This window comes from Pogona vitticeps, chromosome 3 (genome assembly GCF_051106095.1).
Source record: "Pogona vitticeps strain Pit_001003342236 chromosome 3, PviZW2.1, whole genome shotgun sequence".
Lineage (NCBI taxonomy): Eukaryota > Metazoa > Chordata > Lepidosauria > Squamata > Agamidae > Pogona > Pogona vitticeps.
In genome coordinates this window covers 103,853,661-103,880,124 of record NC_135785.1, presented here as the reverse complement: position 1 = coordinate 103,880,124, position 26,464 = coordinate 103,853,661, and the positions used below count along the sequence as shown (strand labels likewise).

Sequence of the window (26,464 nt, the reverse complement as noted above, 5' to 3'; positions counted from 1 at the left end):
GTAGGCAAAGAAACAGATGATTTGATTGAGCAAACTTAAGAAAATTATTCCACTTGTATCTGTAGATGAGGTTGGTAGATGGCTTCCTAGCTTTATCCAGGACCTCTTTGATCGATGGGTGATCCTCCAAGCTGCCAGATGCAATGACTCGAGGTCTGGATGAAAGATGTGGCCTGAGTCCTGCATGAAAAGGTGTGGGATGCTTGGTAGTTTGAGCACATCCACTGTCATCGCTTTGAGGGTGGAGAACCATGGTTGACGAGGCCATCATGGTGCAATGAAAATTGCATCGGACTTCAGTTGACGAGCCCTGATCAGTGTCCTTTGGATAAGTGGTATCAGAGGAAAGAGGTAAAGAAGATTGGGTCCTCATGGGATCATGAAAGCATCCACGAGTGAATGCATGCCTCTTCCCGCACGAGGCATACCTCATGCATTTCTTGTTGGTTTGAGTCACAAACATGTCCACAACTGGGGATCCCCACCTGCGGCACAGCAAGAGGAAGACTTCCTTATCCAATTCCCACTCGTGGGTTTGTGCTGTGAGGTGGCTCAGTTTGTCTACGAGCTCTTTATTGTTGAGACGTGGAGGGCGACTGGAAAAATCTGATGGTGGTAGCACCATTCCCATAGATGCACTGAGAGAAAGAGAAGGGACATGGACCGAGTCCCTCCCTGTTTGTTGATATAGTACATGGTCATGGTGTTGTTCGTGATCACCTGTACACCATGACCTTGTATTAGATGGAGGAATGCTCTGAGGGCTTTTACAACTGCCAGCATCTACAGATGATTGATATGTAAGCCTCTGTTGTGATGTGACCATAGGGCATGTATTCGATGAGATCCGCAGTGCACTCCCCACCCTGTGGGACTTGCATCTGTCGTAACTTGAACTGTCAGTTGCAGAGGTCAAAATGGTCGGCCGACCAGGAGATGTGGCAAGAACGTCCACCACTGTAACTGTTTCACTAGTTCCCTTGTGACGAGCAACCACTTTTGTGGACTGTCCTGAAGAGGATTGAAAAGAGCCAGAAACCATGCTTGAAAGGATCACATTTTCAGGCGGGTGTGTGCTACTGCAGATGTTGTGGAGGCCATGAAGCCAAGCAGATGTTGAGCATGCCTCGTTGAGACCTTGGAGTGTGGCCAAAATCTGCGAGTAGCTCTGGTGATCTTCTTTATGCGATCTGGTGGCAAGAATATCCGAGCCCTGAGAGAGTCCAGCCTTGCTCCTACATAGTCTACCACCTGGGATGGCACAAGGTGGGACTTCTTGTGGTTGACTGAGAGTCCAAGGTCTCTCGGGGTGTGAAGAACAAGCTTGGTGTCTCAAAGTGCCCTTCATTTTGATGGGGATACCACTAGCCAGTCCTCTATATATGGGAAGACATGGACAACGTGGAGACAAAGATAGGCCGCTACTGGAGCCATGCACTTCGTGAATGTTCGAGGAGCTGTGGACAGCCCGAACGGAAGAGCACTGAATTGGTAAATGGTGTTTTGAAAAATGAACTGAAGGTATTTCCTGTGACATGAATGAATGGTTACATGAAAGTAGGCATTTTTGAGATCTACTACTACAAACCAGTCTTTTTGTCTTAGCAGGTGAAGGATGGATTCTAATGTGACCATCTGAAAGCATCGTGAATGAAGGTAAGTGTTTTTAACTTTCTTAAGTCCAGAATGGGCCTGATCCCTCCGTCCTTTTTTGGCACGGCGAAGTAATGGGAATAGAATCCGTTTGTTATGTCCCGCACTGGAACTTGTGGAATAGCTTGTTTTTGGAGAAGAGTGAGAATCTCTTCTTCTAGAAGAGGACTGAAGGATGTAAGCTTGATTTGTCCTAGAGAAGGAAATTCTGTAAATTCCAGACGGTAGCCAAATTGAATAATACTTAAGACCCAAGAGTCTTTTGTGATGTTTGCCCAGTTGTGAAAATATGGTGCTAATCAAGTAGGATGATCGTGTTCAGATAACCTTGTGTGGGAGTCAAAGATACTGTTTTGATTTTTTAGCCAGTGGCTTGTAAGACTGACGGTGTTGTGAAGAGGATTGTGGCTGAAAAGCAGAAGTAGAAGATGAAGCTTGGGAGGATCTTGCCTGGTTCTGGTTCTTGAAAGAACAGTAAGATTGAGAAGCCGGTTGCTGATATTGTTTTGGGTATTGATTACGCCACTGATATTTATTGTATTTAGGTTGCTGTTGAATAGTATAAGATTTAGCAGTCTTTTTTATCTTGTGCAGGTTCTCCAGGTTATCATCAGTCTTTTCGTTAAAGAGACCTTTCGCATCGAAAGGTAGGTCTTCGATGTGTGTTTTAACATCTTCTATAATACCTGAAGACCTGAGGCAGGTGCGTCGTCTCAGGGTGATGGCAGACATAAGTGTTTTTGAAGCCGCATCTGCTGAATGGTGGGAGGCCAACCTTTGATGTTTAGAGACAGTGAGAGTTTCCGCATAAGTATTTAGAAAGCCCTGCCTGGTGTCATCTGGAGCTGCTTGAAGGGCAGGGAGTATTCTTGACCAGAGTTGTCTCTGGTAAGCCGCCATGGCTGTTTGGTAATTTGCCACACAGAGCAAAAAGGTTGTAAGGGAGTATATTTTCCTACCCAGCACGTCCAGCTTTCAACCCTCTCTATTAGTAGGGGTGACATGTGACTTTCCTGACGATCTTGATGAATTTGATTTGACAATTAAAGAATTTGAAACCAGGTGTTTTGCTAGAAAAGTAGTATCAGCTCCATGGATGCAATATACGTTCTCTGTTCTACGAGCTACCGGAGCAGAAGTAGATGGCTGATTCCAGCAGTCTTTAATAAGGTCCATCAAAGCTGGAATGAATGCTAAGCTAAGTGGAGGAGTTCTTTCCTGATTAATGTCCCCAAAAGTGAGATCTTCAGATGGGGGTGGAGGTTGTACGGTTTGCATTTTCAGAGTCTTTCCCAACCTAGAAATCATTTGTACATAAGAAGAGAAATCTTCTGAGGGTGAAGATGGGTGAGGGTCTCCAGCATCTGACTCCAAGGGATCTCCCCCTACAGGCATTTCTCCTGAAGCCTCAGAGGAAACTTCATCTACTTGGCACGACAAATCAGAGGAGAGAGTCTCATCCTGATCAGCATCAGAAGGTAATAGTGTAGGTTTTTTCCCTTTATGTTTTCTGTTGTCCAATTCTGAATTTTGTGGCATGAAGGTTGAGCGGATTCTCGAGTGTGCTATCTTCGATGTCGAGTGTGAAGCCTTTGTAAGTACATCCTTACTCTTGTCCAATCATTTAGAAACTTGACTGGGGTCGATGTCAACATGTTTTTGGCGTCGACGTCAGGGTGGAGACAAAGAAGAGGAGAAAGATAAAGACACATAGACATATTGAATCTTTTTCTTCCTTCGGTAGCCTTCCCCACTCGACAAATCGGTGTCCAAGTCGACGTCGGCACTTCTTATGATTGACCTCGACATAAATCGGGTTGTCGTACTTTGATCTGTGTCAACGTCGCAAAGACTGGGTAGAAGAACCACCTCACATTGAGATGTTTGGCGTCAATCCAGCGAGAGGTGTTTAGTTTTAGCAACCTTCTTTCGAGGTGGAGAAAGTACCCTCGAAGAGGAAGAAGCCAGCGAGGAAAGTGCCGGTGATGCCCACCTGGTAGAGACAGGGCTTAGGGGGGCAGTAGCCAGGCTAGCAACAGTGCGTACTAGCTGGCTTGGAGTCAGGGAATGGTCGATAGTTTCAAGTTTGGCAGACGAGGTCTCTAACTGCTGAGGTGGAAGGGAGGCAGCGGCTTCCGAAAGGACTCTCGATCCCAGGACGAGTCCTCTAAAATCGGAGATGGTAGCGACGCTGAAACTGGAGGCATCTGCTTTCTATGGTCTTTTGACTTGTCCTTCCTATCTTTAGACGATGATTTTATCTGTCTTGCACGATCCTTTGAAGATGTGCTCGAAGTGGATTTCGACGTCGAGGTAAGTTTATTCATGGTTGACGTGGATTTCTTAGCAGGTTTGTCAACAGATTTTGATTTGAGAGTGGAGGTGGTGAAGCAATTCAGACCTCCGAACATGGGGTAGCCGATGGAGTGGGAGTGGTTTCCATCTTGGAGCGTCTTGATGCCGAGAGTGTTTTATCCCAAAGAAAAAGTTTTAAACGCTGCTGTCGAGCCTTGAGGCGGCTTTAGTGACCTTTCTGCAATGTTTGCAAGAGTGCGGTTGGTGGAATTCTCCCAAACAGAAAAGGCAGTGGTCGTGACTGTCAGAGAATGGTAATTTTCGGGAATACGCCACGCACCTACTGAAGGAACCAGATCAGGACATAAAGTAGAGCGAAAACTGAGGTATCAAGACTCACGGTTAAAGAGTTGGTGACAGTAAGAAATGTCCAATTCTTTAAGAAATGTAGGGCTAGAGGCAGTATAGCGGTCAGCCGAAAAAGGGCAGGAAAACAAAATGGTCCAATAAAATCAGTCCAAATCTCAAAGGCAAAGAGTCGTCAGACAGTCCGATTGTCAAGGGCAACTGAGAGTTCGAATATCCGAATGAAAAAAAACACGTCAAAGGTCCGTAAATCAGTCAAGAAATGTAAATTCAAGAGCTCTAGGATCGAGAGGTTTCAAGCCTGAAGGTGGTAAAATGGAACTGAAGGCTGAGGCGGGTGGAGCATGCGCAATAGGGGCAGCACTAAACTTTGTTACTTTTCTACAAAAGCTCTAGAAGATTCCGGGAGGACCAGCGCAGTCTCTGTCAAAACCCTATTGTGTGCATTCACAGAGGCCATGATGAACTATATATATATATATATTAATAATAATAATAATGTAATAATAATAATATAATTTATTGTCATTGTAAGTATATACACAGTATACCATACAACGAAATTCACAGACACCCAGAGACCAGACACATGCACACACATAACATTCCCCAAACACTCCCCACCCACTAGAAGTCCCCCACTAAAAATACAAACATCTACACCTCAGGCCAAGTAACACAGTCCAACTAATTATTCACTACTGGTGGTCTTTAAGCTCATTATTAATTGCAATTATAGCTCTAGGATAAAAACTATTTAGAAAACGTGTGGTCCGAGTCTTAATTGTTCTATATCTTCTGCCAGACGGTAACAGCTCAAAAAAGTTATAAGCAGGATGGGAAGAGTCTCTCAGGATGCTGTGTGACTTCCTCAGACAGCGGGATGTGAAGATGTCATCCAGGGTTGGTAGCTGGAGCCCGATGATATTCTGGGCAGTTTTAATGGTTCTCTGTAGAGCTTTTTTGTCCGCTACAGAGCTACTCCCAAACCATGCCAGAATGCCATAAGTTAGGACACTCTCAATGGTGCTACGGTAGTAGGACAGAAGTAAATGCTGTGATAAATTTAACTTCCCGAGCATTCTCAGGAAATACAGCCTCTTCTGTGCCTTCTTTATTAGCATGTTGGCATTTATAGTCCATGAGAGGTCCTCTGAGATGTAAGTACCCAGAAATTTAAAACTACCAACTCTCTCCACTTCCTCACCGTTTATGTACAGTGGTAAATGTACATTTCTCTTCCTCCTAAAATCAATTATGAGTTCTTTAGGTTTTTTTATGTTAAGTGTGAGATTATTTTCTTTACACCATAGTATCAATCTTTGTACTTCCTTTCTATAAGCAGACTCATTGTTCTTATTTATGAGTCCCACCCCTGTCGTATCATCCGCAAATTTAATAATTGCATTGGTGTTATATAGTGGGGTGCAATCATGTGTGTACAGGGAATAGAGGAAGGGACTTAGCACGCAGCCCTGGGGAGCTCCTGTACTTAGTACCAGGGTAGAAGAATGGTGGGATCCCATCCTTACTGACTGTGGCCTATCTGTCAGAAAATCCTTTATCCACATGCAGATCTCCTGAGGTAATCCCAGGTTGATCATTTTTAAAAACAACCTATTTGGTAGAATGGTGTTAAAAGCAGAGCTATAATCCACAAACAACAGCCTCGCATAAGTTCCCTGTTGTTCTAAGTGGCTCAATACAGTATGGAGTACGATGGACACAGCATCATCAGTAGATCTATTTCTCCTGTATGCAAATTGCCATGGATCCAAAGAAGGTGGAAGACTAGCCTTAATGTAATCCAGCACCAATCTCTCAAAACATTTCGTAATAACACATGTTAAAGCTACTGGTCTATAATCATTGGGAGATACCACAGCTGACTGCTTCGGGACTGGCACTATAATAGATGTCTTCAGGCAAGTGGGGACAGAACACTGCAACAAGGATAGATTGAAAATATCCGTAAAAACTCCAGCTAATTCTGCAGCACAGCCCCTAAAAACTCGTCCCATGATTCCATCTGGTCCAGCTGCCTTTCGAATATTAATATTCTGGAAAGCACGTCTCACATCTGAAATCTGCAGTACTAATGGTTGTCTGTCGATGGTAGATTCTAGTGATGTATTATGGACAGTAGGTGCTGGAATAATGGTTGTTCCTGTTTCCACCTCAAAACGGCTGAAAAACTGATTTAACTGCTCAGCCAAAAAATCACTGCTGCTACACAGACTGTTTTTGTTACTCTGACCAGTGATTTGTCGTAGGCCGTGCCACACTCGGCGAGTGTCAGAACTTTCAAGGTGTTGTTCAATTCTCTGGCTGTGCATAGCTTTGGCATCCCTAATGCCCCTTTTCAGTTTAGCTCTGACCTCTCTATACTGTAGTTCATCACCAGAATGAAAAGCAGCATTTCTGGCTTTTAATAAAAGGCGCACTTCTCTATTTAGCCAAGGCTTGTTGTTAGAAAACACTCGTACTTGTCTTGTGGTAGTAATAACATCGATGCAGCTTTTGATATAAAACAGTACTGCCGAGGCATAAGTATCAACATTGTCCTCCTCAAACAGTGTCCAATCAGTGCTCCTAAAGCAATCTTGAAGTTGCTCAGTTGCATCCACTGGCCACACTTGTATTTCTCTAATTGATGGTCTGATTCTTTTAACAAGGGGTCTGTACGATGGAATCAAAAAAAGAGATATATGATCTGACTGTCCCAAGCTAGGCAATGGCTTCGTCTTATATCCATGCATGATGTTACAATATACCTGATCCAAGGTATTTTCCCCTCTAGTGGGACAGTCCACATACTGATAAAAGTTAGGGAGGACGGTCTTTAAATTGGCTTGATTGAAATCACCTGCTACCACCAGCACTCCATCTGGGTAGGCCTGTTGCTGTTTGCTGATAGCAGTTAACAAACAACTCAAAGCTGTGGTTGTGTTAGCGTCAGGAGGTATATATATTGCTGTTATTATAACAACATTAAACTCACGAGGCAGGTAAAAGGGGCGGCATTTCACTGCCAAATACTCCAAATCAGGAGAACAGTGATTGTCCATTATTTTAACATCTGTGCTCCAATTATCGTTTGTGTAAACACAAACCCCTCCACCTCTGCTCTTCCCAGATTCAATAGACCTGTCTGCTCGATGTACTCTGCGTCCTTGTAGTTCAATTACCTCCCCTGGGATGGAAGAATCAAGCCATGTCTCTGTAAAGATCATAATGCAACAGTCTCGAATATTTTTCTGTAGGGAGATAGTAAGTTCCAACTCCTCAATCTTGTTGGGTAGAGTTCTAACATTTGAGACAAAAAGACTTGGCAATGCAGGCTTGTGAGGATTTTTGCCTAACCTCACTCGTAGACCAGCCCTGCAACCTCTTTTCTGCTTGCGTTTTCTTCGTGTTCTTTTCTTCCTGACAGGGAGAGCAGGGGGAGTAACCCCCCGATATGCAGGCCGTCTTAAAAGCTCAGCTGGGATGTTGTAAGTTGAGACCCTCGATTCAAAGTTGCAACTGTCTCTGCCAATAGATAACAATTCTTGTTGACTGTAAGTTACTTGTGCCTGAGCACGTAGAGTCCATAATAAGGACCGATCTCTGGAATGCCTAGCCACTGCAAATACTTGCGCCGCCATCTTGACCAACTGTTAAACTTTGTTACTTTTCTACAAAAGCTCTAGAAGATTCCGGGAGGACCAGCGCAGTCTCTGTCAAAACCCTATTGTGTGCATTCACAGAGGCCATGATGAAGAACTATATATATATATTAGTTAAGTAACAGACAAAGGAAAAAGTAAGTAGAGGTAAGTTTTTAGAAGCTATTTATAGTAATTATTACTTGCCCTGCCGAGCAATCCAAAGATGTTGCTGTTGCGGACAAAAAGGGACTGAGGAAAATGGGCAGAGTATGCACAGCAAAAACAAGGGGAAGAAGATTCAAGGTTAAAGTTCAGGAACGTTCCATGGAGAGTGTTAATGCAGGCACAGAATCCAATTGTGTGAATTATAGAAACCATTATGAAGAAACAATTCTTTCATCTGTCCATCTGTCCGTCTGTCCGTCTGTCTGTCTGTCTGTCTGTCTGTCTGTCTGTCTGTCTGTCTGTCTATCGCCTTCTCAGATATTTAAATACAGCTAGCTAGTGGCAGTGTACTTTAAAGTGAATCCTGTGCAGTTTAACAAAGCTTACTCACAAGATAAAACTTAAGTCTGCAGTTCTGCATTAAGAACTCAATAATAAGTCTTTTTCAAGTAAATTGGATCACTTCTGAGCAAGAGGGTGTATTAAGAAGGCAGCTTTATCACAGGAATAGGTGTCACTGAACTGAGTTTGACATTTTGCCAGCAGGCATAATCACACACAGAAACAGTATCCAGAAACATTATCTTCTTGGCCTGACAATACATAAGTGCCAAAACCTTCAATGGAAACTTGCACAAAATCACTCAAAACAAAGCCTTACTGAATTCCTGGTATACATAGTACTGTAGCTAGACCTTCCAGTTTTTTCTTTTATTGTAAATTTGGGTGTTAAACTTCTGTTTTCAAAAGCCAGGGAAATCAATCACTTAAAAAAACCCTCTGGTATATGAATGTGGGATACTGCTTCTGTGACTACAACTCAAAACAATAGGAAATGGGTCTGACATTGCCTTGTAATATTATGCCAGCAGAAATAAGGATGCCAAGTTACAGCAAAGGCAAGCTTGAATGCCGATGACAGTCAGCAGTAAGGTGCTCTACACAGGATCTCTTTCTGTGCTCACCACCATTCACAAAAAGACACAAATTAACCACAGCTTGCCCAAACACAAAGCAATTACCGTATTTGCCGGCGTACAAGGCAACTGGCCATATAAGACAATCCCCCAAGATTTCCACTCAAAATATAGAGTGGACGGCTCTGCTGCGGCGCCTGCCTGGGGCTCTGCCCGGGCCCGCCCTGGAAGTTCATGGCCGGCAGGGAGGGCGAGGAAGAGGGGAAGCGGCTGGGCGAAAGGTGGCAGGAGGAGGAGGGGAAGCGGCCAGGCGGGTGGCGGGCGAGCGAGCGCGCAGCTGGCTCAGCAGCGAGAGGGCGAGGAAGAGGGGAAGCGGCTGGGTGGGTGGCAGGAGGAGAAGGAGGAGGAGGAGGAAGAGGGGAAGCGGGCGGGTGGCGGGCGAGCGAGCGAGCAGCTGGCTCAGTGGCACAGGGCGGCGGGCAGCCCAGCGGCGGGCTCTGGCTGCTCAGGCATGGCCGGCTCTGCTTCCCTCCCTCCATCTGGACTGACTGCCTGCCTGCCTTCCTCCCCGGCCAGCGCGCGTCACTCACTCAACGGCGGCGGCGGCGGCGGCGGCGGCTCCTTCCTGGCCCAAATGAAGTGCACCTGGCATACAAGACGACCCCCCCCCACTTGGAGACGTGTTTTTTGGGCCAAAAAAGCCATCTTGTACGCCGGCAAATACGGTATAATGTACGTTTTTTGACAAGTTCTCTGGGATTCATTGCTTTCCTAGAAAACATCCTCTGTTCACGCATGGATGTCTAACTTATCGTTAGGCATTATGATCAAGCTTCTGTTTGTAATCATTAAATTACTGTGGTTGATTCAACCAAATGATTAATCATACATGTGTGTGAACTGGTCCTCAATCTGACTGCAGGAGTGTATGGAGCTGGGTAGCTTTTATTTTAGATTTCAGTTTCAGAAGGAAGCTGCAACTCCTGCTCTCTTTTTTTTTTCAAACTGAAATGCACCAACGTGCCTCACACAAGATGATAATGCATATATTTCTGTATTAAGAACAAGGCTAGGGAAATAATTTACATTATTTCCTGCCTTATAAGTTTTTTAATGAAACAGCAAATTCAGGAAGGGGGGGATGGAACACTAAAGTCTACACGGACTTAAGTTTCTGTAATGCAAAAGTTTCAGATAGACATTTTAATTTCAAGTCATTTGTCCTTTTTTCCCAAAGATGCAAGTAAACCCTGAGTGGGCATCTTTTGGCAAAGAAAGGCCAATATCACACATACCTGGGAGTGATTTAAAACCAGGTTTTGCAGCAAGTATCCATATATTTCCTTTAGTCCTCTCTCTGCACCTAGACATGTAACCCTTTGTTGTTTCTTAAAGAACATTTGACCTGAATACTACATGGAAGAGAGCCAAGTGGGTTGAACATCCTGCTAAGACTCAGGTGACCTGACTACAAATCACTGCTTGGCCATTGAAACTCACTGAATGCATGTGACTGTAAATCACTCTTTTAACATCTCGCATACTTTAACAACAACGCTATTAAGAACAAGGCTCCTTAACAGGAGTGACTTGATGGCACAACACCCTTTTATAATAACCAAGTAACCTGTGACTCCCTGGTCATATTTGCAGAAATAAGTCATTGTCATTCCCTGACATGACAACATCATCAATGCTGGTGCTGATTTCCCTGCTCCTGCCACCAAATCCACTGTCACCTCTTCAAAACTGAGGAGGAAACAGGCTGCGGGAGGTTAAAGGTAGGAAGAAGAGAAGGCAAAGGACTTCAAAGATGGACCAGGCAGCAGAAGGCATTGCACAACCCAAGGAAGGGGGAAACCGTCACACAGAGAGGATTCCCCTCAGAAACCGGCACAAAACTTTACTTATGCCTGCTGCAGGAGAGGCAGGCTGTTTGTTTTCGTGTCCCCCTCCTGGGGGGTTATGGTGTGGGGTTTTTTTCCCCTCTGTTTTCCTTCCCCTTTTTAAGGTTCGCTCAAAGTGAAACATCATAGTCAAAATCCCTTTCTTCTGGAAGTAGCAGCAATTATATCTTTACACTGGTATTTTTGTTGTTGTAAAAAAATAGTCCCCCCCCCCTTCACGGATTGCTGCCTTGTCATGGCAAAAGGGCTTGAGTAATTCAGAGAAGCTATGAGCTATGCCATGCAGGGACACCCAAGACGGACAGGTCATAGTGGAGAGTTCTGAATAAATGCACTCATTTCACACGCTAGCAAGGTTATGCTCAAAATCCTCCAAGGTAGGCTTCAGCAGTATGTCGACCGAAAACTCCCAGAAGTACAAGCTGGATTTCAAAGGGGCAGAGGAAATAGAGACCAAATTGCTAACATGCGCTGGATTATGCAGAAAGCCAGAGAGTTCCAGAAAAACATCTAATTCTGCTTCATTGACTATGCAAAAGACTTTGACTGTGTGGACCACAGCAAACGATGGCAAGTCCTTAAAGAAATGGGAGTGCCTGACCACCTTATCCATCTCCTGAGAAATCTACATGTAGTACAGGAAGCAACAGTTAGAACTGGATATGGAACAACTGATTGGTTCAAAATTGGGAAAGGAGGATGACAAGGCTGTATATTGTCCCCCTGCTTATTTAACTTATATGCAGAATACATCATGCGAAAGGCCGGACTGGAGGAATCCCAAGCTGGAATTAAGATTGCCGGAAGAGATATCAACAACTTCAAATATGCAGATGAAACCACTCTGATGGCAGAAAGTGAGGAGGAATTAAAGAACCTCTTAATGAGGGTGAAAGAGGAGAGCACCAAAAATGGTCTGAAGCTCAACATCAAAAAAACTAAGATCATGGCCACTGATCCCATTGTAGCGGAACCCCCACATCACACCTGTCCATCGGGGGGGGGACTCAAGGGCAGGAGCCTATGAGAGGACAGGAGGGGCGGAACCAAAAGGACAGTTAGACAGTTTGACAGTTAGAGAGGAGAGTTGGAGAAAAGAGGTTTGAGATAAGGAATTGAAGAGAGAGAAGTAGGAGACTGATTTGAGAAAGATGACAAAGATTGGAAAGTTGGAAGGCTAGAAATAATAGGAAAGAGTTCAGATGCATAGTGAATAAATAGATAGTCAGAGAATATTGTAACAGTGAAGAAATACACATACAAACTAATGTAAAAGCAAATGAAATTAAAAGAACAATTCTAAAGATCTGTGATTTACTCCTGTGACTTGCATAACATCTATATTATCAAATCTGTTGTATTGGTAGCACATGTCTAAGATCATTCTATATATTTGGTTTTAAGGGAATAATACCTGGGGGCAGCGTGAAAAGAGGAAACGCATCCAGAGGGTGGACTTGTGTTTAGAGGGAAAATAAACAAAGGACACTGGGTGGATGTGACACCCATCACCTCCTGGAAAATAGAAGGGGAAGATATGGAAAAGACCCTGATGTTGGGAAAGTGTGAGGGCAAGGGGAGAAGGGGATGAAAGAGGGTGAGATGGTTAGACAGTTTCATTGAAGCTACCAACATGAATTTGACCCAACTCTGGGAGGCAGTAGAAGACAGGAGGGCGTGGCGTGCTCTGCTCCATAGGGTCACGAAGAGTCAGACACGACTAAATGACTAAACAACAACAACAAAAATAACACTGATCACTATTTTTCAGAAAGTAGAAGTGTCTTTCTCCCCCAAACAGCCTGTTTCTCATGCATGCACATACATGCTAACTTTAATATCCTGCTCTGAAAGGTCAAGAAGAAATTATTTGACAAGGGCTACAACGCTTCTAAGGTGACCAACAACCCCCCATAAAACACTTCACAAGCCTCTTGGAGGGGAGGGTCAACGCTGTTCTAGTCATTCACACAGCTTTTGTCCCAAGCAAATAATAGAATGAGATATTGTTAACTGATGAAAAAAAGAATGAAGTTCTAGGATTTTCTCTTGCTAATTGATTGTTCGTGAATACTATTAAGCACAAGAGGGAATCATGTAGACCAGCCATTCATAAACATTTTGTGGCCATAAAAACAATATGGAAGAAATATAGGCCAAATCAAGATTGTATAAGTTGCATAGCGAACCTTATATGGTAAGTGTGTGAAGAATTGTTTCCAATCAGTGGTCCCTTTCAAATGTGCCAGGGCCCCCCAGGGGGGACATATGGTCCCCATTTAGAATGGCTGGTGTAGACCATCTCCACAGTTGACATGTGTCCTTTCTCCAGTTGGCAACACAGGCATGACACTACAAGGCAAGGTATGAATATTTCCCGGATTTCGTAATCATGATCACAGAAGCAATATTCCACATTTATAAACCAAAGACTTTTTGAAGGATTTCATTATGTTGAGATAATAGCAGTCTTGCATGCAGTAACACTGAGTATCAATGGGAGAGTGGTTTGTAGTCTAATGTGGCTGTCCTTTGCCACTAACTTGATTGGTAAAGTACTTTTCCTGCCTCTGGCATTTGAGGCAAACCCCCATCCCATCTTTCTCTTTGTTTGCATGCTTCCATTGTTTTTCCAATAGCCTTCTTCCACTAACCTCCAATTAATCAAGCACAGAGGGTCTCTTCCACATGGTGGAGACTCCATTTGATTTTTTTTCTTGGACTGTAACTACAAATGGTAGCTATAAGTAAAGATACCTTTTTTTCTACTTTAATACCTATAAAGTGATTTTATCATGCAAAGTGCTAGTTTATGTGGAAAAGAAACCAAGCGGGAGAGGGATGGTGGATGGATGAGACTGAGCTCATTTCTCATTCTCTCCTCATTTCTGAGTTGTTGTTTTCTACCTCATACTCTGCTACTATACTAACTAAAAGTAATAACCAAAAATTCTCCAGTAAATTATAAGCTGATAAAGATCAACTCAGTGGGTTGCATTTTCAAACTCTCCTTGGGAGCATGGCTATGTTGGACTCTCATGCACTTAAAGTGAGTACATGTACTTCAGAATTTACCACTTCACCAATGCAAATAAATTTGCTTGATCTCATAGTACATTTAAAATGAACACTGGCTTCCCATTTGAACACTAGTTTTACAATCCAATTTAGACTGAGAAATCACTGAGATAATCTCTTAGATTTTTGCTTTAATTATATCATGTTTTTAGCAGGTTCACATGAGCCACTAATAAAGACCTGCTTCTATGTATATTTTTTAAAAGATGTGTTTAGTAGTATGCAGTTTGGCCCTAATCCTTTCTACAGACACATTATAAAATAGAGTGTTAGCAATCTCTTACAATGTTCTCAAGTTGTCCAGATAAGTACATTGCTAATGCACTCAACTAAGTGATCATTATCACTGAATTCAATTAGGCAAGCAGTTACCTGTGAGGCATGCCCAATATAACATGCTCAATTCCCATTTCACTAGATTTATCAATGATGGTTTTAAGAGCAGGGATCATTACTTCACATCCTTCCAAGCCAAAACGTTTCTCTGATGACCATTTCCGGGCAAGAAAATCCTCAAATCTGTTTATGAACAAAGACTGCATTAGTTAACATTTCTCCTTTGACTTAGCAGCTACTATCCCTGGAATTCTAGCAGACATGGTCCAGGACTGGCATAGGCCAAATCAAAGCATGTAGTTATATTGGTTTTCACTGAGATGTTTTCTACACAGATACAGCAAGACAAAAGAAATACGTAGCAGCAACTTTTATTGTAATACACCTTGTCGGCTGAACTTGAGACTGAGTTACAGTGACATATCTTTGTTTCTTTTAAGCAGTTATATATCGTCCAGAGGCACAGTCTCTCCTTGTACTACTTCCAGCACTTCAAAGTGACATCCAGAAACCAAGTCGAAGGACTAACAACTATTTTTAGAATCTAGGTTCCTTGTTATGCTAGGAAGGAGCACATACTAGGCAGTAAGTTATAAAACAAAAACCTCTTTCATTGATAAACATCCCTCAATGTCCAGGTAAGGAAGGTATTTGATGTGCTGGTCCCAAATTCCTCAAAGAATAAACTCAGTGCAAATATAACCATTCTGCAAATCAGGAAGCAGAATATTATAGCTCTCTAAACCCATTCCTGTAGAAATCTTCTCCCTCAACATCTAACCTGATTAAGGGAAACGTCAGCAGTGATATTAAGCTAAGGCCAGCTGGAATTCTTCCTAAACCATGATTTGACACTGCAGCTAAAGTGGTTTCAAACCTGGATTAAGAGATTTATGTACTCTCCTTTACAATCCTCATGTCCCTTTAAAATAGGAGTGATCCATCTCACAGGAGACAAGGGGCAATTCTGAGTTTGGCTGGTAGCTCAGGCGCCACAAACTTCTTCTTTTTAAAAAAAAGCTGCTAAAATCAGCATTATTTGCTTCCAAAAATAGGTGGCACAGCTTGCCAGCTACTTTCCTAGCTTTGTAGCAGCTATTTTATATTTATTTAAATTTACATTATTTATGGGTAAACACTAAGTACTGCTTTTATTAGAACTGAACAAGAAAGTCTTAATTGCATATCCTATACCAACTCTTTCTTATTTCCTCTTGTATGACTCAACAGTTAGGGGCTGCTTAGGCATCCAAAAATCTCCTTTCTGTAGCTCTCTGATGTTTAAACAGTTCCTAACCACTAAGTCCTATATAGGAACTAACATGCAATTGCCAATGAACATATTAAAGAAAACTGATAAAGACTTTCAATTGAAGGTTTTCTTGTTCAGTCAAGGCAAATAATGTATAAACCAACAAACCTGGCCACTCGTCTTTGGTGGCTTTTGAAGTGGTGGGATGGGAAGGTCTTAGGGGGCACAAAAATGGTGTGAGGTCTGCACGTAACTCACAGAAAACATGATGTGGACTCCTATTTATTTATTTATTTATTTATTTATTTATTTATTTATTTGATTTTTACCCTGCCCCTCTAGACCATGTCTACTCGGGGCGGCTTACAAAATAAAACAAAACAGTATAAAAATATATAAAATCATAAAATTACAACTACAATTACAATTTAAAACAATTAATTTAAAGAGAGAATTACCAGGATGGAATAGCAAAGAAAAAAAAAAGAGAAAGACTTAATTGACTGGAGGGAAAACAAGCAAAAATACTGCTTCTCTCCTTGATAGTTGACACATTTTTTCTTTCTTCCTTTGTCCTTTACTTTTGCAGACTTGCAAAATTTCAAATATTAACCTCAGAATATGCAAGTTAAGTGATTTATGAAAGACATGGGCGATGTGCATGATCTGAATTTTAAAAACCCAAGTCTCTCTAGTCAAATAAAAAACTGATTTGGCTTTTTGGCATAAAGATTGGGGCCTGACAACATCTACAGTGCCAAAACAGGAGAGACTGCAAAATGCCACACACACATACAAAGTGAACTTCACCTAATTCAACCACTTGGCATTTTTAGTATATGAACTGGATATTAACAGACTTCTTCCTGTTTTTTTAAACACAAGCAGCAGTACACGCTGGGCTTCATTTTGCTTTGTTTACATCAGAAAGATAAATGAGAAAAGAATCTCTGTGACACATTGTTAACAACCTGTCATTCAAATGCCATGTTAACCCGATTATAAAAAGTATCTTCCTCAAATTCATTTCTCTTTTAATTAAACACGGGCAGAAACGATCTACTACTGTCTCACTAAATAAACACTGCCATGGAAAGCAAATGTTATCCTTTAGTAATAGTGTAAAGTCGCCAGCCAAGTGTTCTACAGCAGAAAAATTATAATTGTTATATTAATTGATGCTATATTCATTATATTAATGAATTAACCATATATGGCCATATTGTTCACTAGCTTTTTACTTCTTGGCTCTTTCAAGGAGGGAAACCAAAATAAATGGCATGATTTCTTTCCTTTCTTTTTATTCTGTCTGCCCCAGGCCCTGCACTAAAATCACTGCCTAAAATCCTATTACTTAGTGTGATCCCACAGGTCTTCCACAAGTAAGAGGGCATCAAATGGTCTTTGGGAATGTGACATTAGCAATGGTTGACCAGGGTGCTTTCAGTTTAATCCTTTACTGAGGACAATTGTATATAGGTTTGCAATCCCTCCAGCTAAGATTCCTGCCTAAACTTTTGTTCACTCTTCCTGTGTTGTCCACAGTCCACACTTGGGCACCTCTCTCTTGCCCAGTTCAAACAGTTCTTTCTGGGGTACCTTTGGGTATCCAATCTTAGTAATCTTGATGTTTTGCCCACTGGGCCTACTGCTTCAATGTCACCACCTTTTCTGAGTCAGGGTAGTGATTCTCCCTCTGCTCCAAGACTGCTAGGAGTCCAGCATGGTCTTCAGGGCCCAGTACCAGAGGAAGATAGCAAACACACCATCTGTTGCCCATAAAGCATCTGACCAGCCTTACCCAGCCCCTTTTCACTGCTATCAAGCTCTTCTTCCTCCTCCCAGGTGGTCTTCTCCTTATATAGCCCATGCCACACCTCGCCTGGCTCTTGCCTCTTACCCAACATCCCCACACGCTGGTCCTGCACTCTCCCCAGCCCTTTTATATGCCTTTTATACAGAATGGATCTCTCTTCTGGGCCCAGAGTCTGTGATGCCTTCCAGCAACTGCTTCAAGTTGTCTCCCCACTGGAGAGGATGGCAGCTTAGTCAGGCCTTTCTTCAATTATCCACATTATGTATCCATATTGGGGCACAGTGAGGCAGAGGTGTGAGGTGCAGAGGAAGGCCTGAACCAGGCAGCTCTGCTACTGTACGCATTATTAGCACAATCCAACTGGTGTACACCTTGGCAGCAAACTGCCATATGTTGAGAACTTGCAGAGCTCAGTATGCAACAGCAAATACCTATGCCACCAACAGTTATATCAGTTGCATTACACCAGTATAAAAACTGAATAAAATGTTGGCCACTGTCTTACTGTCCTTGAGAATCAGGTAGAACGCTGTTTCTTTTTAACTTAATGAAATTCCTTATGATAAAACTTCAGATTTGCTCTGCTAGACAAAGTGGGCAAGAAATGCATAACATTCTTTTCAAGCATACCTTGTTGATCGCACCAGTCTAGCCAACAATGTCCTTTTTTCCTCACTGCTGAATTTCATGACACCTGGTGTCTCAAACTTCTGCCGGATCCAATCACATTGCTCCACATCATTTATAAACATAAATTCCAGTCCAATGTGTTGACAATATGTATTCTGAGTGGGAAAATGATAACTTTAGAGTAATTAAAAAAGGGTGCAGAATAAATTATAAAATAAGTATAGTTTATCATCTGCTTTATGCTTAAAAGATAATATTCATCTCCACCCACCACACCAAGCAACTAGCTCCTCCTAAATTCTAACACAAATGCTTCACTTCATTAGTGCTAAGCTGGAGCGGGCTGCAATGTTGAACACTGCTCCTCCTCATCTTCCATTTTCCTATTAAAATCTCCTCCAAGTTGGTTTACAAACTGTTTTTTTTTTAAAGAAAGTTAGGTTACCTACCTGTAACCATGGTTCTTCTAGTGGTCCTCTGTGAATTCACACAAATGGGTTTATCCTGCGCCTGCGCAGGACGTTCGGAAGATTCTAGAGCTTAGAAAAAAGAAACAATTAAGCTTTCCCTGAAAAGGGTATATAGGCTCCGCCTCCTCCAGCTTCCTTTCAGTTCCTTAGTCTGTCGCTACCATATGGAATAGATATCATAGAACGGTATCGTGACAGACAGCAGGGAGGAAGGGAGGGATGTGCGAATTTACAGAGGACCACTAGAAGAACCATAGTTACAGGTAGGTAACCTAACTTTCTTCGTAGTGGTCTCTGTGAATGCACACAAATGGGTGACTAGCAAGCAGTACTCACCGGATGGAGGGCCATCACAATAGGAGAGATGACAGGATAGCCCTTCCAAACGCAGCGTCATTCTTGGCCCTGACGTCGAGGCGGTAGTGCTTCGCAAACATCAGGGGATTTGACCAAGTAGCTGCTTTGCAGATGTCTTGTATATGGACACCTCTATGTAGAGTGGTCGAAGTGGAGACTGCTCGAGCAGAATGGGCCCTCAAGCGTTCTGGTATTGGCTGGCCCGCGAGTTGGTATGCCAGCTGCATCGCTTGTATGATCCACCTTGTTATAGTCTGTGGAGAGGCAGGGTTGCCCCTATTAGGCCCATGGTAGCAGAGGAAAAGACGAGGAGAACTCCTGAAGTGCCTCGTTCTGTTGAGATAAAAGACGAGAGCACTCCTGACATCCAAGATATGGAGCTTTCGTTCAAGCTGTGTGGAGGGAGACAGGAACAGCGTCGGTAACATGACGGGCTGATTCAGATGAAACTCCAACACTACATTGGGAAGGAAAGACACGTCTGGGTAAAGCGTGACTTTATCAGAATGGACTTGAAGGTATGGAGGATCCAATCAGAATGTCGAAAGTTCCACAAGAAAGGCAGTTTTGAGGGAAAGCAATTTCTCATTGCAAGTTGCCATCGGTTCAAATGGTGCTTTGGTAAGTGCTTCAAGGACCAGCCGAAGCGAACACTGTGGCATAGGTTGGTGGGAAGGCAGCCTGATGTTTTGCAAACCCTTGAGGAACTTCTTGAGATAAGAGTTTGGCGAAGGCAGACTGGGGAGGTTGGTGGGCCACTATGGCTGAGACGTACACTTTAATGGTTGAGTGAGCAAGTCCCAGGTTAAAGAGATGCAACATGAAGGTAAGTACAGTCAAGAGGGAGGTCAGTACAGTACTGTGGTGAGTCCTCTATCAGAGGCAAACCGCACAAATGACTTCCACTTATTACTGTATAGGCGACAAGTGGACGGCTTCCTGGCCTGGTCTAAGACTGCACAGAAATATGGGTTATTCTCCACGCCGTCAGGTGAAAAGACCGGATAGCTGGATGTAGCAGGGTCTCTTCGTCTTGCGAGAGGAGTGTTGGTATTGGAGGTTAGTGGAATATTTCTTCCGATATTTCTTTCAGGTGTGCAAACCACTTTTGTCGTGGCCACCAAGGGGTGATCACAATCGCGTCTGTTTGGTATTATATGAGCCTTGCTACCGTCTTGAACATCATCGGTATTGGGGGACACAGGTAGGCTAGTTCCCCAGTCCACAGTATTAGGAATGCATCCCCTAGGGATGGGGCATCTCTGCCTGCCCTGGAGCAGTACCTTGGGCATTTGGTGTTGGTCCTGGACACAAATAGGTCTATGGTGGGCTGACCCCACCGGCGACAGATATCTCAGAACACCGAATCGTTGAGTGACCATTCGTACATTTCGGAGGAAAGCCTGCTGATATGGATCACATATGGGAAGATACAGCGGGCACGGCACCAATCCCATTGTTGCACTGACAGATGCAAGAGGGGTCGGGATCGTGTCCCCCCTTGCCTGTTCACGTAGTGCATAGTGGTGGTATTGTCCATAACCAGTTGCACTGCTCTCCCTTGGATGCTTGGGAGGAACGCTTGAAAAGCGTTGATGATGGCTAGCATTTCCAGTTGGTTTATGTGTCACTTCCTTTGCAGCTTTGTCCACAGTCTGTGAATTCACAGCCCTTGGCAGTGGGCGCCCCACCCTGAGGGGCTGGCGTCTGTCGTTACCTGTATAGACAGGTACAGGGTTTGGAACGGTCTGCCTGTAGACAGGTTGTGAGCAGCGTACCACCATTGGAGACTGTCCAGAATGCATGAGGGGATGCGTAGTAGCCTCATAGGGGAGTCTGTAAAGGGGCTGAATTGGTGAAGGAACCAAGACTGGAGGGGCCTGAGCTTGAGTCTGGCATGGAGGACCACCGATGTTGTAGATGCCTTTAGTCCCAGTAAACACTGGATATCCAGTGCTGTTACACGCCTGATGGCCTTGATTCGACTTATTGTCGATTGCAGTTTGGCAATTCTCTGGGTGGGGAGGAACGCCCGTGCTCAGTTGGAGTCGAGTCTCGCCCCGATGTAACTGACGACCTGCGAAGGTACCAGGTGTGGTTTTTGTTGATTGATTTGGAGGCTGAGTCTGTTTAAAGTATCGAGGGCAGTATTGGTGGCTGCGATGGCTTCCTGGTAAGATTTTGCGACCAGTAGCCAGTTGTCGATGTAAGGGAAGATCTTCACTCCCTTGGTGTGCAGATAGGCCACCACCGGTGCCATACATTTTGTGAATGTCCTGGGGGCCGTTGAAAGCCTGAAGGGAAGGGCGACAAACTGGTAGGTGGTGTAATGGAACCTGAACCGAAGGAATTTGCAGTGAGATGGATGAATGGAGACATGGAAATAAGTGTCTTTTAAGTCGATGGTGACGAATCAGTTTCCCTGTGACTAGAGAGGGAGAATGGAGTAGAGAGTTAACATACGGAATTTTCTGTATGACATGTATTGGTTAAGCTCTCTCAGGTCCATGATGGGGTGGATAGCTCCATCCTTCTTGGGGACCACAAAGTACCGAGAGAAGAAACCCCCCCTGTGAGTCAGTAGGTGGAACTCTGACTATTGCGCCTTTGGAGAGAAGTGACAGTATCTCCTGGTGTAGTTGGGCTGAGAATGGGGTAGCCAGGATGGAATTCGGCAGAGGAGTTTCAAAAAATTCTATCAGATAGCCCCTCTCGATGATGGATTGGACCCATTTATCTGTTGTAATTCTGGACCATTCTGGGAGGAATGGGGACAGCCTGATGAGGTTTGGAGAGCAACCAGGAGTATTGCTTACATCTACGGAGAGGCTTGTGAAAGGACTGTTTTGGTCCTTGGTACTTTTGTTTGGGCAGTCAGAGGTTTGACTGCGATGGTTGGAAGGAACGGTCCTGCTGCTTATTATATTGAAAGGGTTGGTACTGTGGAGACAATTGATATTGCGCCTTTTTGTAAGTTGGCTTCTGGTACCAGTACGGTTGGTAAGGTACGTAGGACCTGGCTGTCTTTCTCATTTTATGAATATTTTCCATGATATCATCAGTTTTGGAGTTGAAGAGGCCTGTCACATCAAATGGCAGGTCTTCGATCTTTGTCTTGGTGTCATCCAAGATGTTGGCGGCCCTAAGTCAGGTTTGATGCCTGAGGGTTACCGTCATCAGCATAGATCTGGAGGCAGTGTCAGCTGTGTGCTTCACCGCCACCCTCTGTTGTCTGATAAGGGTGTTCGCCTCCTTGTAGATATTGAGCACTTCAGCTTTCGAAGTATCGGGAAGTGACTGCAGTACAGGAAGGATCTTGTCCCAGAGGTGCTTCTGGTAAGAGTAAGCACTCTTCATGGTTCTTTCATTAAATTAATTAATTGTTAAAATTGTAAACTTATGATTTATATTTTATATTTTATATTGCTTTGTTTTTACCTATGTATTAATTGTGTATATTTTAAATTGTTTTTATCATATATGTTGTGAGCCGCCTAGAGTAGACTATGTCTAGATAGGTGGCATATAAATGCAATAAATGAATGAATGAATGCTGCTTGGTAATTTGCGATTTTGATCAGCAGTGCTGCCAAGAGATAAAGTTTTTTTACCGAGAGAATCAGTCTTTTTCCCTTCTTTGTTCACCAGGGTGATCATCTATCTACTACGAGACTTATACTGTATGGCCTCAACAACGATGGAATTAGGCATCAGGTGCTTGGAGAGGAACTCTGAGTCTGCTCCATGAGTCTTATAGTGATGTTCAATTTTACGCGGGACTTGGAGAGTCGAAGGAGACTTGTCCCAGGAAGTCTTGACCAGATCGAAAAACGCTGGTATGAGGCTCAGGCTGGGTGGAGAGGACTTGTCCTGCTCCATATCGTGGAAAATAAAGTATTTTTCCTGTTGTGGTATCTCTGCATCAAGGAGTAGCATCTTTGCCATCCTTATGATAAGTTGTGCATAGGAGGTAAGGTCCTCCATAGGGACCTGAAATGGAATCCTTGCAATGCCTTCATCCACAGCATCAGAGTCGGTGGAAATCGAAGCGCCACCGTCATGAAATGACTCTGAGGCAAGAAAAGGGGAACGATGAGGCGATACGTCTCGCAGTGCTGGCTCAACATCTGACTGGGTCGACTGAGAGAAGGGTTCTGTATCGTGCCCTTCAGGGCCGGAGTACAGTGTAGTGGACTGTACCGTGGGATGGCCTCAGCTGTGTTTAGTGCGCTTCAAGGCAGGCTCTGAGGGTGACAGTCTCTTGCAAGAAGGAGGGGCTAGGGCTGTAGCTAGGTCCCCTTGGTGTCTCAGGTGAGCATCCAATGGCATAGGCGTGGATGGGTACCATGGTGGTTGCGGGCAAGCCGATCCGCTGTAGTCGCCGGGGTATCTGTATCCATGGTATGGATAAGGTTGGTACGGAATGAAGAATGGGTGACCGCATGGTTGACCCTGAGGATGGTACCGTCCCTCAATATGCTGATGTTGGTAAACGGAGACATGCTTGCATTTCTCCGTACGCTTTTTAGGAGTGTTCTGGTTGAGTCTCCGTATCTGCCCGCCCTGAGGATCGAGGGCTGAGAGGGGCAATGGCCAGGCTGGACGATTCGACAGCCCCAGGATGGCCTGAGCTTGGAGACATGCTCATGATATCTTGAGACTTTTGGGCTGGAGGGATAGCCTGTTCCTCCACGTCTGAAAGCCCAACACCCTCTACTGAAGAGTCCTCAAACAGTATGGGGATTGCTGGGAGAGACAAGGGGGTGGCTGATGACGTCTTCTTAAGCTTCTTAGCCTAATCTTTGTCTTTCTTCATTTTAGCAGAAATGATGGGTTGTGATGGAGCCTTGGTAATAACAGGCTTTGATGGCTTAACTGAGTCCTTTGGCTTGGCCAACGGAGGAGCCAAGGTAGGTGGTGGTTGCTCAACCATGCCGGGAGCAGATTTAGGAGTCTCCGATTGCAGAGTCGATGCAGGGAGAGCAGTGGCTTCCATAGTGAGAGTCTTTTCATAGAGAAAGGAGCAAAGCCGCTGAAGCCAGAGTTAAACAGCCTGTTTAGAGAGGCTCCTGCATGACTGGGCGCGGTGGGATTCCCCCAGGCAGAACAAACACTGATCATGCCCGTCTGTAAGAGGTATTTTTCTCAAACCAACAGTGCACTGTTTGAAGCCCTGAGGGGCCATATGAGAAAAAGAAGAGACAGAAGGAAAAATGGCGGGGAATCCGTTGCGGAGCGGGGGGGGAAGGCGGGGAAAAGCGTAGGAGATGGGGTAAAAGCACTACACCTGCTCTAACTTTTAACAAACAAAAGAAAGTATAATAAAACAAAGAATAAAAGTGGAAAAAGGAGCCCAAAGGGCTAAAACCTTCCTGAAGTTCCAAACGTCCTAACGGTACAGCAGAAAAAGAGGAACTGAAAGGAAGCTGGAGGAGGCGGAGCCTATATACCCTTGGGAGAGAAGCTTAATTGTTTCTTTTTTTCTAAGCTCTAGAATCTTCCGAATGTCCTGTGCAGGCGCAGGATAAACCCATTTGTGTGCATTCACAGAGACCACTACGAAGAACCTCAATAGTAATGTTTGTTGTTTTTATATGTCTTCAAGTCAGAACTGATTTACAAGAACTTTAACAGGCCTTTGAAGGTAAGTGAAACATTTAAGGAGTAGTTTTACCGTTGCACGTCCCAATTAAGTTGCCACAGCTTAGCAGGGAGCCGAACACAGGCCTTCTGAGTCCTATTACTCTATCCACTACTCCGCACTGGGTATCCCTCATAATAGTTTGCCAATAACTAAAAATATTATCAAATTTTGGTTAAGAGCTAGAAATACAAGAGTGCAAAAGCAGCAAGGGTATGTCAATGCTGATTTCTAAACCACATTTAATATTTTGGATAGCATCATGAATCTACACATGCTATCAATCATATATTTTTGGAATTTCCTAAAGAATCAAATCTTTAAAAACACACAGAAACCACAAGAATGAACTAAACTCTAATGATGGGCGATGTGTTATGGATATGAGTCTCCAGATCCAATCTCAGGCATCTTCAGTTAATATATTTCAAAACAGCATGGGTAGAAGGTACTCTTAACTGGAGAATTAAAAACAAACATGTATAAACAGTACCACGCCAGATAACTGATCTCTGTACTTATTCTACTGTTTTCCACATGAAAATCTGCAATCTACAATGCATTACTTATAAAAGGAAAACTCACTGTGGACAATCCCCTGTCTTGGAAATGAATATTCTTTTAACGTCAAGATATCTTTGAATATCTTATTTGACAGATTTAAAAAATAAAATCAATATCTTTTTTTCAAAGCTGGCTGTACTTTGTTCACCTTCAGAAAGTAAAGACTGCAAAAGGAAATCACTGCACTCATTTAAGACACTATATATGACTGACCTCCAATCGCTTGATGATCTCTCGTAAAGAAAGCATAGTTTCATTTCCTCCTATGAATGTAGTTGTAGGCAACCGGAACACTTTATCCAAGTCTGATTCATCTAAGCCATAAAACTCTTGTGATGTATTGATATCAACAAGATAGGAAGAAAATTAAAAAATCAGAGATTATGTGCACACACATGCACACACTCATGTATGCAAACACACATTATATTTTGGATCCTGTCTAGAAAGAATACCTTTTAATCACAACACAAATACGGAAAAGTATTATATATTTTGTATTGCCTGAGACTAAACAGTAAGTAAATACATTTCATATACATGCAGAGATATCTGTGATCCTGAGAACAAATTTGCCAAGACACAGAGGCATGTAAAAACACCATCTGATGACCAATTAAAATTTTACTCAGTTAAATAGACATGGCATGAATAAACATGGATTTCTGTGTTCTTGTCTTCTCATTTTCCTATTTCAGCCTACTTACCTTGCAGCATCCCTTCAAATCCATGCCACATTCTTGAAAATATTCTGTATACAAATTCCTTTTCTTCTCATGAGTATCAAAAAATGCCATTCTGATAAAAGGCCACGTGTACAGGCTTCTTGTGCACAGACACAACAGTGTACCATAAATTAATACACAGAGTTAGAGGACTATCTCATTCAAGACTGGCCTACCTTACTTCAGGAAATAATACGTAGTGTTGCAATGTTCATCTAGCTATCTGTTACATTTAATCACGAGACACTCCCCTCACTGTGCATATTAATTTATTATAAAAAGAGTGGAAAATTCTCACCCAGTTTATCTATAGTGGTGATTAAATCCGAAGGAATGAATGAATCCAAGTCGGCATCCAAGATTCCTAAGGGATCCAACTGAGCCACATGGTGTCCACGGATCTGAATAGGTTGAAGTGTATAAGAAGGGAGGTAGGAAAGGCAAAGAAGAAAAAATAATGCTAGCAAAATCAAAGGGGAGAGAGCTCACCGATGCTTGTGGGATTACACAGTTCGTTTATGGAACGATCAAAAGAAACGTCATGAATCCCAAGAGGGTCAAGCTGAGCTTTGTAGTGCCCTATAACCTGAAAATAAGGAGTATAGTCATTTTAATCTTACAAGAACTGTCAAAATTGTGCAT

The 26,464-nt window shown here is 43.3% G+C and overlaps 1 protein-coding gene across 6 annotated transcripts in view; it reads right to left on the bottom strand.

Moving 5' to 3' along the window:
• The window catches only part of OGDHL (oxoglutarate dehydrogenase L), a 109,459-nt gene that overhangs the window by 58,714 nt on the left and 24,281 nt on the right, over window positions 1–26,464 (bottom strand). For 2 of the 6 annotated variants that reach the window (XM_078391018.1, XM_078391019.1), the window contains exons 4-8: window positions 26,312–26,408; window positions 26,121–26,223; window positions 25,311–25,426; window positions 18,066–18,220; window positions 14,404–14,550 (exon numbers count right to left, since the gene is read on the bottom strand). In XM_078391018.1, coding sequence (XP_078247144.1) covers window positions 14,404–14,550; window positions 18,066–18,220; window positions 25,311–25,346 — 338 coding nt within the window. In that variant the 5' untranslated portion in view covers window positions 25,347–25,426; window positions 26,121–26,223; window positions 26,312–26,408. The remainder of the gene's footprint in view (window positions 1–14,403; window positions 14,551–18,065; window positions 18,221–25,310; window positions 25,427–26,120; window positions 26,224–26,311; window positions 26,409–26,464) is intronic. The other 4 variants (XM_072995073.2, XM_072995072.2, XM_078391017.1 and 1 more) reach the window with 2 other exon arrangements.